At 54.0% G+C, this 15,440-nt stretch overlaps 1 protein-coding gene and 1 long non-coding RNA gene across 8 annotated transcripts in view; one reads left to right on the plus strand and one right to left on the minus strand.

The window, feature by feature from the left end:
* The window catches only part of LOC132657142 (protein Shroom2-like), a 141,075-nt gene extending 138,843 nt beyond the window's left edge, over nucleotides 1-2,232 (minus strand). For all 7 annotated transcript variants that reach the window (XM_060408720.1, XM_060408722.1, XM_060408721.1 and 4 more), the window contains exon 1: nucleotides 1,888-2,232. In XM_060408720.1, the coding sequence (XP_060264703.1) occupies nucleotides 1,888-2,052 (165 nt within the window). In that variant the 5' untranslated portion in view covers nucleotides 2,053-2,232. The remainder of the gene's footprint in view (nucleotides 1-1,887) is intronic.
* A 1,206-nt stretch (nucleotides 2,233-3,438) lies between these two features.
* On the plus strand, nucleotides 3,439-13,702 carry LOC121818179 (uncharacterized). The gene is made up of 3 exons (XR_009599038.1): nucleotides 3,439-3,857; nucleotides 10,018-10,075; nucleotides 10,948-13,702. It is a non-coding gene; the product is annotated as an uncharacterized LOC121818179 (long non-coding RNA).
* Nucleotides 13,703-15,440: the final 1,738 nt, after the last annotated feature.

The raw sequence follows: 15,440 nt of genomic DNA on the forward strand, positions 1-15,440 counted from the left end.
CACACACAATCCCACACCAGACACACACAGCCCCACACACCCAAACCATAGCAACTACCAGGAGAGCCCATCAGGGGCTAAATCAGGAGCCAACAGCCCTCAGTGGTCTGCACAGGCCCTGGTTTGTGTCCACAGGCTCTACCACCCCCTCCTTTGGTTTGTAGAAGGGGCCCCTCTTGCACAGGAAGATGTAACGCCATTAGGAACTTGGTGGTTGGGGTGTTACGACTTGGGGTACAGAGAAAGGGGGAGGTACTCTGAAATCCTCTTCCCCACCTTCCGGTAAAACAACTGAATTTTTAGGCCAGTTTTCTTACCCAGTGGAAGCCCCCAAAGCAAGACACTACCTTCAACAATGTTGTACCACTTATTCGATCTGCTCTAACAACAGATCCGAGGAAGACAGCTTGAATTGGATCTGTGTGTGCCCCTTTTTAAAAGAAACACCTGAAGGTCTAAAGGTTTGGGGGATTCACCTGGTATCTTCTTAACCTTTTCCATCCAAAATGTCTGGTAAAACGCATTATTTAAAAGGCTCAAGCTACTATGCTGTAAGGCATATGCAGGGAGCACCACACCTGCACAAAGTCTGCTCACTAAGCTGCCTCCCACTTTTCAAAGAATTCAATGCATTAATAGGTTGCACCGGGGTGAAACTTACAACAACAAAGACACTCAACCCCCAGTTCAACAAAAATTCTGTGCAGGTTTCCCCTCAGAGTCTCTAGTTGATAACCATAAAAAAATGAGAGAAAATAAAATGATTAGTTTTGGTCTCTTACTTGTTATCTAGGTAACAAAGCCACACCACCTCCTAAATTCAATCCGGTGGGGCAGGTTAGTAGTCAGTTAAGTGCTTCCAGCCATGGTGAAGCAGAAAAGCAGAGAAAAAAAAACAGTAAGTCACCTTTAAATGCTTCTGAGAGCCAAGAATTTTTTTGCATTTTAAAGAGAACTTTGTCCCCAGGAATGGTGCGGCCCAGACCTTCCAAGAGAAACTGACCAAGAGACAGTTTTAAACAGGGGAAAATCAAACGACTGGTTTGTGTGTGTTTTTACGGGTTTATACAGGCTCAGCTTCTAAGTCTCAATACGGGTTTTCTATTTCGAGGCAAAAAAATTCAAAGTTCTAAAGTAAACCCTACACACACACACACACGCACACGCACACTCAATTCGGTCGCTGAGTCGTGTCTGACCCTTTAAGACCCCATGGACGCACACACTAGCAACTTATTATCAAATCCCACTTTTATAAAGGGCTCTGAAAACTTTCAGTTTTGTTTTGTTTTGTTTTTTCAAGTATCCAGGGCGCCGAGGATCTAGGGCAGTAAGCCAAACGTCAGTAAACATTGATGAGCTTTTGGGAATGGAGAAGCTGGCCTGCCGGCAGCTGCTCGCCCACACGTCCTAGAGATAAGGGGTGCGGGTCCAAGGCGGGGTGCAGAAACACGCACCCGGACAGGCTAACACAGGAGGGGCAGGCTCTGTCCACCCGGCGCAGGTGGGAACGTTCCCTCCAGACCTTTGGGCTAGCCCGCCCGTACAGACCACACTAGCGAGGCCGGGAGTGACAGGAGAGGGCCAGGCCCTTTCCAAGAGGGGGAGGGGAGAGATCCGAAACAGGAGCCATTGAAACTATCCGCGGCGCCGGGAGCCAAAAAGGGCTGGGAAACAAGGCAGGGCGGCCCAGGTGGCGCCCGGACCACACACCTAAGGCGGGACCCAGCGCCCCACGTTCTCGCGGGGAACCCGGGCAAACGCGTGTCCCGGGGCGGGGCGCCACCCGAAACCCACCCCCGCCAGGCGCTCCCGACCTCGACGAGTCCCCCGCCCCTCGAGGCCACCTCCCGGCTGTCACCGTGCAAGTCCCACGCACCCCCTCACCTTGGTGATGACCAGCGGCTCGCCGTGCTCGCGGCCGCCCTTCAGGGTGAAGCCCCAAGGGGCGCCGCCGCTCAGCTGCACCTCCACCAGGCGCCCGCCATCGGCCGCCCGCGCCTCGGCCTCCGCCAGTCGCTCCGACCGCGCGTGGGGCTCAGCGCCCTCCATGGCGCGGGGCGCAGAGGCGGCGCGGCCGCTCAGGCCTCCGGGGCCGCCTGACCATACGCTCCGGAGAAGCCCAGCCGGCCGAGGGCAAACTTGAGCTGCAACTTGCAAGGAAAGTGTCTGCCAGGGGCGGGAGGGAGCACGGAGATCTCGCAGCGCTGCGCACGGGGGAAGGCGGGCCTCAGAGAGGGGGCGGGCCCACGGGGAGGGGCGGGCCCACGGGGAGGGGGCGGGGAAACGTGGGGAGTGGGCGGACCCGCGGGGAGGGGGCGGGCGGGGAGTCGGCGGGGAGATGACGGGTGAGGGTGGGCCTGAGAAGAGCCGCGGGGCCCAGCGCGCGCTCGGAGAAACGGGGCGGGGTGCATGAGACGGGGTTTGGCTCGCGTCACGCGCGAAAGAACCGGGGGCTCGCGCCCCTCTCGCAGGAAATGGGACTCTCGTCGCCCCGTGGGGAGAGCTAGCCCCGCGGGCGCAGGAAGCGGGGTCTGGCGCCGCGCGTGCCGGGGGCGGCTCCGGGCACGTAGGAATGGGGACTAGCGCCGCCGGTGGCCGGGGCCCCCGCGCGCACAAGAGGGGAGGCTCGCGCCACGCCGCGTGAGCAGGAACGGGGTGGGGGCTCGCACCGCGCGCGCCAGGATAAGGCAGGGCTGGCCCGCGCGCGAAGGAACAAGGGTGCTCGGGCCGCGCCGCGCCGCGCAGGAAAGGGTGTGTGTGTGTGTGTGTGTGTGTGTGGAAAGGGGGTGTGTGTGTGTGGAAAGGGGGTGTGTGTGGGGGGAGGGGGTGTGTGTGGAAAGGGGGTGTGTTTGGAAAGGGTGTTTGTGTGTGTGGAAAGGGTGTGGGTGTGTAGAAAGGGTGTGTGTGTGGAAAGGGTGTGTATGTGTGTGTGGAAAGGGTGTGTTTGTGTGTGGAAAGGGTGTGTGTGTGTAGAAAGGCTGTTTGTGTGTAGAAAGGCTGTGTGTGTGGTAAGGCTGTGTGTGTGTGTGGAAAGGGTGTGTGTGTGTGGGTATCAAGTCTGACAAAATAGTCTCCCCTTTATTCAACGGTTTGTTGACTTCAAGCGAAAGTCCTAGCTCTGTGGGAGTGATTTCCCTGTCGGAGAGGGGCCATAGAAACGCAGTATTTTAATGCAAATCACGGCTCAGTCACTGTTTATGAACTGGCAACGGATCAAAATGAAGTCTGTCAGAGACCCACACTGCTCAGACCTGGCAAGAGCGCGTGCTTTCTGGGGGAGATGAGTTAAGATGAGACAGCACTGTTGAGGGCTCCTGGTTCTGGGTAATTAACCTCCCCCCCCTGCCCCCCCCCCCTCCTCCCGGGAAGGCCTGCAGACGGGCGAGAGAGCTGACTTCCCGACCCTGAGCGCTCCGCCCCTCACCCCTCCTCCTTGCTGCCAAGCATCTCCCTCGAGAGGCCTCATGGCGTTCCGCGCTGCCCTCACCGAGCCTGGTGCCTTTTATGCCATCGCGGGGGGTCGGGCGGGGGCCGCGGGGAGGCCCAGGGCACGTGACGCCCCCTCCCCGCGGTCTCCGCATCCGGCACATGACCCAGGCCGGCCGGCAGACCCGAGCCGCGCGCGTCCCCAGCACGACCCATGGCCTCCCCGCGCCTCGGCACCTTCTGCTGCCCCACGCGGGACGCCGCCACGCAGCTCGCGCTGGGCTTCCAGCCTCGGGCCTTCTACGCGTTGTGCCTGGGCCCCGCTCCGCCTGGCTCTTGGCCTTCTGCAGCTGCTTCCTGAGCGCCGGCCCGAGGTTCCCAGGGTCGCCTGGGCTTCGCCGCCAACCTCGGCCCTCGGCCCCGCCTCGGTGCGTATCGTGCGTGCCGCCACCACTTGCAACTTGCTCGGCTGCCAGGGTGAGCGCGCGACCCGCGCGGGCGGGTGGCGACCTGTCGGTGTGCAAGTGAGGACGCCCGGCTCGCGGGTGGGGACTCGACCGTGCGTGGTTCAGGGCGTGGGGCCTGCAGGTGGGGACCCGACTATTAGTAGTTGAGAGCCCATGCCCCGCGGGTGGGGACCCCCTTCGCGGGAGGTGACGGTGCTCACGGCCCGTGGGTGGGGACCCCTCCGTGCCCAGTTGAGGGCGGGCGGCCCGCAAGTAAGGCTCCCTCTGTAGGTGAGGACGTCCGGTCCCCAAGTAGGGGCCCGTCTACGTTTTTTCAGGGCGTACCTACGTGCGCGGTTGAGAACCCGTGGGGCTTCGTGCGAGGTTGATGGGGCGAGGCCCGCGAGTGGGGTCCCCTTCACGGGAGTTGTGTGCGCTCGGCCCGTCGTAGGTGGGGACCACTGCGTGCGCGGTTGAGAACGCTCAGCTCAACGGTGGGGACTCTACTATGGGAGGGTGAGGACGCCTGGCCCGCGACTTAGGGACCAGCCTCTGCGTTTTGCAGGCCTCACCCCTGTGTGTACCGGTGAGGATGCTGAAGGCTCGTATGTGCGGATTCCTCCTTACGCGGTTGAGGTGGTGCGACCCGTGAGTAGGGACCTCTTAGTGGGAGTTGAGGGCCCGCCGCCCACGTGTGGGGACACTTCCTTGTGCGCGTGAGGCCGCCCGGCCTGCGAGTCTGTAAATTTTCTAGGGCGTGCGCACCGCGGGTGCGCACCACTCCGTGGCCAGTTGAGGGCTCATTGCCCGCGAGTGGGGACCCATCTATGCGTTTTCAGGACGCGGGTACCGCCGTGTGGACCCCTCCCTGTGCGACCCACGGGTCGGGACCCCTCTGTGCCCAGTTGAGGGCCCGCTGCCCGCCAGGGGGACCCCTCCGTGACCGTTTAAGGGCGCACGACCCGCGGGTGCAGACCCCTGAGTGCGTGGTGGACGCACGTCCCGCGGGTGGGGACCCCTCAGTGCGCTGTTGAGGGTGCACGACCCACGAGTAGGGTCCTCTCCGTGTGTGGATTAGGACCCCAGACCCACCAGTAGGGACCCATCTGTGCCTTTTTCAGGGATCGGATCCCGCGGGGTCAGGACTCCTCCATGCCCAGATGAGGGCGCGCTGCCCGCGAGTGGGGACCTCTCCGTGCGCGGTTGAGGGCCCGTGGCCGACGAGTGAGGACGGCCTTCATGGGCGTGGAGGGCGCACAGTCTTGTGGTGAAGACAACTCCATGTGCGGCTGAGAGGCAGAGCCCACGGGTGGGGAATCCTAGGTGTGCAGTTGAGGACGCCCGTATAGGCTCGAGGACCCATTCGTGAGCGGTTGATGGTGCGTGACCCGCGAGTTGGAATCCCTCTGTGTGTGCTTGAGGGCGCGCAGCCTGCGAGTGGGAAGCACTGCGTGAGCGGTTGACGGTGCACAGCCTTGTGGTGAGGACCACTGCGTGCGCGATGGAAGGCACACGCCCGCGGGAGAGAAGCCCTGCGTGTGTGCTTAAGAGCGCACTGCACGAGCGTGGGGACGCCTCTGCGCGGTTAACGGCGCACGGCAGGCAGGTGCAGACCCCTCAGTGCGCAGTTAAGGGCGCAAGACACGCGGGTGGGGACCCCTGTGTGTACTAGTGAGGATGCCAGGCCCGCGAGCTGGGACCCATCTGTGTGTTTTCCTGGGAGTGCGCAGCACAGGTCGGGACCCCTGTATGCCCAGTTGCGGCCCGCGGCCCCCGAGTGGGGACCTCTCCTTACGCGGTTGAGGGCACACGGCTCGCAGATGGGAACCCCTCCATGCCCAGTTGAGGGCACGGGGCCCGCAAGTGGGGACCTCCTTCTTGGGAGTTGAGGGAACATGGCCTTCAACTGGGGAACTCTTCGTGTGCAGGGAAGGACACCCTTCCCAGAGGTGCCCCGCCCGAGCAAGAAGGTGGTGGCTCGCGCCACGCCCCCAGGAAGCGGGGGCTCGCGCCGCGGGTCGCAGGGGCCCCCGAACGCGCGAGAGACGGCTCGCACCGCGCCGCACGCGGAGGAAGTAGGGGCTCACGGCTCGTGTGCCGGGGGGTGCCGAGCGCACAGGAAAAGGAGGCTCGCGCCGTCTGCGTAGGAAAGGTCCGGCTCGCGCCGGGGTAAGGGCTGGCCCCGCGCGCGCAAGAAGTGGGGCCTGGGGCCGCGTGTACTGGAAACGGGGGACTCGTGCTGGGTCGGGAAAGGCGCGCGCGCACAGGAAAGGGGGTCGCGCACTGAGCACAATGGGGTAAGAGCTGGTCCCGCGCGTGGGGGCTGGGGACTCGAGCCGCCGTAGATCAAGGGGCGGGAAGCACTCGGGCTGCCGCAAGGTGCCCAGAGGGTTGAGGAGAGGGTAGAGGCCGGTGCACCTGGATGAGGAGGCCTTGGGTGGAGGCGCGCTTGGGACTTCCTCCCGCCTGAGGGGAGTAGGAAGCCGCGAGCTAGGTTGCAGCTCGGGGCTCGCGGTGACATGGCGGGGGGTAGGGGTCGCGGGGATGAGTGGCACTCCCCATCGGGCCAGAGGTCCGGCTGAGGCCGCGGCTCGAGGCCCAGCCCTTTCCCGCGCCCGGACAACAGGCAGGAAAGGCCGCGGACACTAGGTTTCATCCTTTGCTGGGAAAGATCCCCTGGAGGAGGACATGGCAACCCGCTCCAGTATTCTTGCCTGGAGAATCCCTTGGACAGAGGAGCCCATGGGGTCGCGAAGTTGGACACGCTGTGCGATTGAGCACATGATCAACCAAAAGACCATATAAATGCACCTACAGTTTTTGGATGTGCCCTGTCCCAACACCAGGCTCTCTTGTGACTCAGCTGGTAAAGAATTGTGCAGTGGGGGAGATCTGCATTCGATCCGTGGGTTGGGAAGATGCGGTGGAGAAGGGAAAGACTACCCACTCCAGTATTCTGGCCTGGAGAATCCAATGGACTCTACAGTCCATGGGGCCACAAAGAGTTCAGCACGACTAAGCGATTTCACAACACAGTGCTGCTCCCCTCACCCTCCCACTGGTCAACCCCAGCCTGAAAACTGGAGTTGACTAAAAAATCTCAGTTTAAACCTTAGATCTTACCTAGGGCTGAAATTCAGACTACTCGGTCCACTAAAGCATGAAATCCGTGTCTCCGTAAATCACAGCAGCAGTGGTCTATCACATTTTCCATTCACTGTGTAATCATTGTCTGATCACCCATCTACCACTCAGAGGGGTTATTACTGTCATTCCTTGAATTCAGGTGTAATTTCACCTACATCCTCACTAAACATCATGCTGCTGAGCTTTTTTTTTTTTTTAAAATCTTCACATAAGGCATCCCTTCCAGCTTCACTCAGACAGTTTAGTCATTCAGTCGTGTCTGAGTCTCAGTAACCCTATGGACTGCAGCACACCAGGCCTCCCTGTCCATCACCAACTCCTGAAGCTTGCTCAAACTCATGTCCATTGAATCAGTGATGCCATCCAACTATCTCATCCTCTGTCTCATCTCCTCCTTCTACTGCCCTCAGTCTTTCCCAGCATCAGGGTCTTTTCACATGTGTAAGTTCTTTGCATCACGTGGCCAAAGTATTGGAGCTTCAGCTTCACCATCGGTCCTTCAGGTGGACATTCAGGACTGATTTACTTTAGGATGGTCTGGTTTGATCTCCTTGCAGTCCAAGGGACTCTCAAGAGTCTTCTCCAACACCACAGTTCAAAAGCATAGATTCTTCTGCACTCAGCTTTTTTCATGGTCCAACTCTCACATCCATTCATGACTGCAAGGGGCGCTCTGCAGAAAGAGAGAGGCAGTGGAACTTCCCTCAGCAAAGCCAAGGGGTCCCGAGGAGAGGTGAGGAGAGGTGAGCCTGCTGTCCGCCAACCCAGCCCCTCAGCCGAGCAAGAGACAATCAGACGTGACGGGTTCCTAGTCTAAGCAGTTCTGCTGTATTGCCACAAACTCTTGGTTTATATAGGCAAGCAAGGGGGTTTTGTGAGGGACTTTCTACAGTTGCACCAATCACCTTAAAGGTCAAATCATCATGTGCCTTCATTTTAACAGGAGTCTATGGTGATCTAGCGCTGTCCATGTGCAGGGAAATCAAGAGAGCCAATCAAAAGTTTTGACAAACAACATAGGCCGTGCCCTCATCTCTTCCGCCAGGCGCCATCTTAGCTCTAAAGTGCAAAGCTAGCCCATCTTTTTCAAGGTTTCCCATCTAGGGCCCCACACATGACCACTGGAAAAACCATAGCCTTGATGAGACAGACTTTTGTTGGCAAAGTAATGTCTCTGGTTTTTACTATGCTGTCTAGTTTGGTTGTAACTTTCCTTCCAAGCAGTAAGCTTCTTTCAGTTTCACGGCTGCAGTCACCATCTGCAGTGATTTTGGAGCCCAAAAATATAGCCACTGTTTCCACTGTTTCCCCATCTATTTGCCATGAAGTGATGGCACCAGATGCCATGATCTTAGTTTTCTGAATGTTGAGCTTTAAGCCAACTTTTCCCCTCTCCTCTTTCATTAGGGAACCCTAATCCTGCAGTAAAAAGTGTCATCACTCCTAAAAACCCTTCACATCTGCTATGTGCTGCTATGTGCTTAGTCACTCAGTCATGTTTGACTCTTGGCAACCCCGTGGACTGTAGCCTGCCAGGCTCCTCTGTCCATGAGATTCTCCAGGCCAGAATACTGGAGTGGGTTGCCATTTCCTCCTTCAGGGGATCCTCCTGGACCAGGAATTAAACCCAAGTCTCCTGCACTGGCAGCTAGATTCTTTACTGCTGAGCCACCAGGAAAGCTCATCTCTGCAACCTCATCACTGGACTGACATCCATGCGATGCAAGAACCAGGATGACGTTGAAAGGCAGGATTTTTATGGGATGCACAGACCAGGGGGTTGGGGATCTTGGGGGTATCTGTATAATTCCACACCCTGCAGTTATGGAAAAAAAAACATCAGATCCTCTCCCACAGATATAACTGTAGCAAGACTGAGAAAAGTGATTTGTCTATGACTTAGGCAATGCAATTCGGTTTTAAAGGTCATCTTTCTTTTTACCTTCACCCCAGAGACTTAATTAAGCTGCTGATAACCTCTAATGAGAGATTTTGCTCCTGAATGACAAATGACAAGTGTGGAATAACCGTGTCCCTCAGTTCAGTTTTTTTTTTTTTAAATTATGTCACGGCCCCTTTGCTTTGTGAAATAGAATGAAGGGGTGAGGTCTCTCGGAGGTGATCAGGTCATGAGCCTTATGAATGGGATTAGGAGTTTATAAAGGAGACCCCAGAGAGCTCTGTGAGTTTCCCAGGTGGTGCCAGTGGTAAAGAACCCACCTGCCAATGCAGGAGATGTAAGAGAGGAGGGTTCGATCCCTGGGTTGGGAAGATCCCCTGGAGGAGGGCATGGCAACCTACTCCAGTATTCTGTTCTGGAGAATCCCCATGGACAGAGGAGCCTGGCGGACTACAGTCCATGGGGGTCGCAAAGAGTCAGACACCACTGAGCAACTCATCACACACAGAGAATACATAATGGTTAAAAAAATATACACACACAGGTATATAAAGCAATACCTAACTATGTAGATCAATAGTCCTTTAAAAAGACAAGAGTACTTAGATGAAATTACTATTGCAAAAGTTTTCATTGATTTCTTTTTTTGACTAGGCAGTGTGGCTCCTGGGATCATAGTTCCCTGACCTGGCGCCAAATCATAGGCAATAGACTGCCAGGGAAGTCCCAAGCATTTCTGTATTTTAAAGTACACTTTTAGAAAGCTATTGGTTATTTTTCAACTTTTTTTCCGTTTAATTAGGTAGCCAATGAGCATGTATTTCTTGAGGCCTTTTAACTTGTCCAGCATTAGGGAGGACTTGTGAAGGAATGTAAAGAATGCAAGAAACATGAAACATTCACTCTGCCTTTAAAGAAAATGTCATTAGCTTCCATGAAACAATGAGGGCACAATTAACGTGCAAAATGGCTTTTCCCTGCAAAAGGTTCATCAGCATCAGAGAAATCCAAGTAGAGAAGAAAAGAAAAAAGAAATAAATAGACCTCTTGTGTTTCCTTCTCATTCTCTCTTTTTTTTTTTTTTTCCTCTGAAAGGTTTGAAAACACTTCCTGAAAGGAATGACTGAACTATTATGCTGCTGGCTGAGAGGAGGTGGGTGATGGTTCAGGCGGGGACCCCAGGGGCAAAGAAAGAAGTTCTTGTGGGGAAGCTTGTGGGGAAGCTTGTGGGGAAGTTGCAAGCATCAGGACTTGGTGGCAGCCTAGCGCATGAGCTCCGAGTTCATTCTGAATCTGTCCCGAGTCTCCATACACCCCCTCTCCTAGGGCTGCTGTATACCCCTGGGGGTTGGAGGCCATCAAAAACAAGTTCCTGGGTTTTTGGCTGAAGTTAGCTGAGTTGAGGGGCTCCTGAAGGGAATTTCGGGTAGATGCACACTTGAAGGCAGGCAATTATGAGTTTCATTCAGCTGGGTGGAATCTGAGATACATTCCTGATACTGTCATATCTTTCCGAGGGCTGTAGTAATAACATCGCTAGTGAAAAGCTATTCTTTCCCTTGGGGAGGTCTGAAGTTTGGAATCAGGGTGTCAGCAGAAGGGCTAACACTCTGCACCCCAAGGGCGGGGGGCCCAGGTTCGATCCCTGATCGGGGAACCAAGATCCCACAAGCCACAACTTAAGAGCTGGCGCAGCCCAGAGAAGGATAACCCGCTCCCGGATTCTGGCCTGAGAAATCCCATGGACAGAGGAGCCTGGTGAGCTGCAGTCCACAGGGTGGCAGAGTCGGACATGACTTAGCACACACACATAACCTTTTTTAAAAAAGGTGTGAGTGGGGCCATAATATGTCTGGAGGTACTAGCAAACTCTGCCTTTCCCACCTCCCACCTTCAGATGGCTATAGGTGCTTCTTGTGTTTGCCCTAAAGTCCCACCTAAAGAATCAACTATCACTTCTGCATCTCAAAATCCTTATTTTAATCACATCTGCAAATAACTTTTTCTTTTATTTTTCCAAATAAGGTAACGTTGATGGGTTTTCCAGGATCCGGACCTGTCATCTTTGGAGAACATTTAGTCAGCTTACTGGAGAAGTGGAAACCACTCATAGGTGTCCTGGAGAATGAAGGGGACTTTGCCAGTTAGTTTGGAAGAAGTCTGGCTAAAGCCCCACAGCTGATTTCCACAGGTCCCTGTCATGAGGAGCAGGAGTCGGCTAACAATGCGCTGACCTCAGGTGGTGCTTGCAGAAGCCTAGTCCCCAGCCTTCTGCCAAGGGAGGACTACCCCCCAGGGAAGCCGTTACATAATGTGGCATGTCTCAAGTCACTCAGTCGTGTGCGACTCTTTGCAACCCCACGGGCTGTGGGCCCCCGGGCCCCTCTGTCCAGGGAATTCTCCAGGCAAGAACACTGGAGTGGCTTGCCATTGCCTTCTCCAAGATCTGGGATACCTACCAGCAGGAGACTTAGATAGACATTTCTCCAAAGAAGACATACAGATGGCCAACAGGCCACATGGAAAGATGCTCAACATCACCAATAAAAGGAAATGCAAATCGAAACCACCATGGGGTATTGCGTCACACCAGTCAGAATGGTTGTTATTAAAAAGTCTGTAGATAGTAAATGCTGGAGAAGGGGTGGGGAGAAATGGAACCTCCTACATTGTTGCTGGGAATGTAAGTTGATGCAGTTACTATGGAGAACAGTATAGAGGTTCCTTTAAAAACTGAATACAGAGTTACCATATGATCCAGCAATCCCATTCCTGGGCATATATCAAAAAGATACTGGACCAAAGTTCATAGCAGCACTACTTAGAATAGCCAGGACATGGAAGCAACCTAGATGTCCATCACCAGATCAATGGATAAAGATGTGTGAAGTAGCCCCTGGCCTGGGCCAAGATCACCACCCCATGAGTGACCCTCAGCTGAGGTCAGGGTCTGGAGATCACAGCACTGGGCAAGGGGCAGGCTTGAGGCTCCTGAGAGCACAGGAGCTCTGACACCCACCTGGCACCCTTACCTTCATCCCTAGTATTACATTTGGGAATGATTTTTCAAATCTTGAATGCCTTCTGGGACCCAACCTGCCTGTAACTTGGGGATAGTTCTGCCAATGAAATTGCAGGATGAAAATGCAACACTGGGGTCATCAAGGCAGTTCTAGTGGAAACCAAGGCATGCGATTTCAAAGTTGCAAAAAAAGATTCTACACGTGAGATTTCAGCAAGATAACTTCAAATGTACTGCTTTGCCCAAAGGCAGAATGAAATTTCTGCTCCTTTGCTATGATATCACTTGGGTGATTATGCAATAAATGCCTTTCTAGCTTCATATGGACATTTTAAGGGGAGAAACTAAAACAGTGAGTGCATGTTAAGTCAATAAGTCGTGTTCCACTCTTTACCTTATGGACGGTAGCCCGCTAGGCTCCTCTGTCCATGAGAATCTCCAGGCAAGAATACTGGAGTGGGTTGCCATTGTCTTCTCTAAGCAATCTTACCAACCCAGGGATTGAAACTGCTTCTCCTTCAGGCAGATTCTTTACCACTGGGCCACCTGGGAAGCCAAAGAATCCAACAGAGATACTTGTAAGAGATTCTTAGATGGAACTTACCTGGTAGTCCAGTGGTTAAGACTCCATGCTGCCAATGCCAGCTTTGATCACTGCTCAGGGGAACTCAAGGGCATGGCAACCCACTCCAATATTCCTGCCTGGAGAATCCCATGGACAGAGGAGCCTGGCGGGCTATGGTCCATGGGGTCATGAAGAATCGTGACTTAGCACAGACACACAAAGTTTATCCCGTTTCCTCCTTTTCACTCCCAGTACAGTCAAAGACACAGACACAGACACAGACACACACACACACACACACACACACACACACATGCTAAAAAGGAAGCCTCTGCTTCTTCGGTGTTCAAGGGCTACTACTTTGGATGCTAAAAATTCCTTCACTGGCCGCTGGCTAAAACATTTCTTTCAACTGAGTCTATGTGACCCCCCTTCGAAGAATAGAGCCATATTTGACTAGCGGTAGAAATAACAGGAAATGACCTAGGACCGCTGTCTGAAAGGTGGTGGAATTTTCACTACAATGGAGAGACTTCTTCTGGGCACACATAGCATGTTTCTAAAAGTTGCATAGGTTGTCATTTCTTACTTCTGCTCAATTAGACTTGTAGAAAGCCTGCAGGAACTATGTGTGATTGGCTTTCAAAACAATACAGTTGCTTACGTTTTAGAATCGTTTTAGATGGGGACTTACCTGGTGGTCCAGTGGTTCAGACTCTGGGCAGGGGGCATGGATTCCCCAGCAAGGAAAGTGAGATCTCCAGGAAACTAAGATACCACATGCCCTGTGGTGTGTGCCTGTCTCTTTTTCTAAATAAAGCTTTATTGGTACCATGCCTCATCCACTCATTTACCTTCTGCCATGGCTACTCTGGGGCTCCCAGGGCAGTGGTGGGTAACTGCCATAGAGACCGTGCAGCTCGCAAAGGCTAAAATATTTACTTTCTGGCCTCTTCAGAACAGGACTTCCCTGGTGGCTCAGCTGGCAAAGAATCCACCCACAATGCGGGAGACCTGAGTTTGATCCCCGGGTTGGGAAGATACCCTGGAGAAGGGAAAGGCTACGCACTCCGGTATTCCAGCCTGAAGAACTCCATGGACTGTATAGTACACAGGGTTGCAAAGAGTCAGAGACAACTGAATGACATTCACTTTCATTTTTCCCTTCAGAATAAAATTTTCTGACCCCTTAATAGACTCACGTGCTGTGCTGTCACTAGTTTGAGAGACCAGGGTTACGTACATGGTTCACTGTGGATGTTCAACCAGGGGAATTGCAATGAGACCCAGAGACCGGAAGGGAAGAGCCACCACGTTCAAACCATGGGCCCTCTCAGGGGCAGACTGACCCACACTTTCCCTGTGAGTGCCTTTTGGTCCCTCTGAGATGGAGCTGTTGCTCTGATCTGTGTATCAGCCATGTTTCTGCCGTGTGTGCAACCAGCTGCACATAAATCTGTGTTATCTGCAAACGGGAGTTCTCGCCACAAGCAAAGCCCTTGAAGTTCATGTGGATTTCCTATCACCTGCTCATGGCTGCTTCCGTAAGCATTATAGCAATCATTTCGAAATTAGTGAGAGTCTGTGATTAGTGAGCAGAATGCCTTTTTGTTAGATATCTGAGCTGTGACATCAGAGCACATGGCTGCCCAGAAACGGTCATCTCACTTTACTATGTTAGTATACTGTGCAGCAAGGAAAAGGCAATGGCAACCCAATCCAGTGCACTTGCCTGGGGAATCCTGTGGATGGAGGACCCTGGTGGGCTGCCATCTATGTGGTCACACAGAGTCGGACATGACTGAGGCGACTTCGTATTAGCATACTGTGTCACAGAAAGAAACATAACATTTAAACGAAGATTGAGATATGCAATGTGCGTATATGTGTCAGTGGACATGAGTTTGAGTAAACTCCGGCAGTTGGTGATGGACAGGGAGGCCTGGTGTCTGCAGTCCATGGGGTAGCGAAGAGTTGGACATGACTGAGCGACTGAACTGAACTGATATAGGACCTCCCTGTGGGGCCCTATACCAGGGTCTCAGGTGTGGAGCCCTTGGACCAAGGTCACAGGATAAAACTCTGGAACTGATCAAGTCCTATAGCAACTGTTGCCCTGAGCTCCCAGATCTAAACTGGCCAGTTTCCTGACCCCATATGAGCTAAAATACCCACTCTTACCCACCCGATAGCATCCTAGGGATTTCTCAGCTGGCACTTGAGGTAAACACACTGCTTGCCAATGCATGAGACATAAGAGACTCGGGTTTGATCCCTGGTTTGGGAAGATCCCCTGGAGGAGGGCACAGCAAGCCATTCCAGTCTTCTTGCCTGGAGAATCCCAGGGACAGAGGAGCCTGGCGAGCTACAGCCCACAGAAAGACTCAGACATGAGTGAAGCAACTTAACACACATAGCATCCTAACCAAACACCTAATGCCACCCTTCTAGTAGGAATTTTCTGTCTTGAGGCTATAAAAATGGGCTGCTAGTCCATCAAAGGGGTCAGCTCTCGACGTTGAGCCAGCCCCCTGTTCTAACACTATCTCCTGCTCTGCACTCTGATAAACTCCTCTCCTTTCATTCTGCCTCATCTCTGGAAACTTTTCCAACCGGTGCATGGACCACAACACTCTCCCCAAAATACACTTCCTTCAAAGTGCAGTGACATTCAGATGCCATCACATCTGAGACCACCTGCGACCTGCCTCCAGCCTCTCAAAAGCGGACTTCTTGCTGCTTCGAGATGCTGAGTCGCACAGAGTGCTTTGGTCAGTCTGACCCCTTTGTGGACACTCACACTGACGGGGTGGTGAACTTCCTATTCCCCACTGGAGCTTAGGGAGTGACCTGCCTGGATTGAAGTCTCAGCTGTACAACCTTTGGACATGTCACATGTCTTCTGCTGCCTTGGACAGAAGCTAGAGATAG

The sequence above is a fragment of the Ovis aries genome, chromosome Y, assembly GCF_016772045.2.
Source record: "Ovis aries strain OAR_USU_Benz2616 breed Rambouillet chromosome Y, ARS-UI_Ramb_v3.0, whole genome shotgun sequence".
Classification (NCBI taxonomy): domain Eukaryota; kingdom Metazoa; phylum Chordata; class Mammalia; order Artiodactyla; family Bovidae; genus Ovis; species Ovis aries.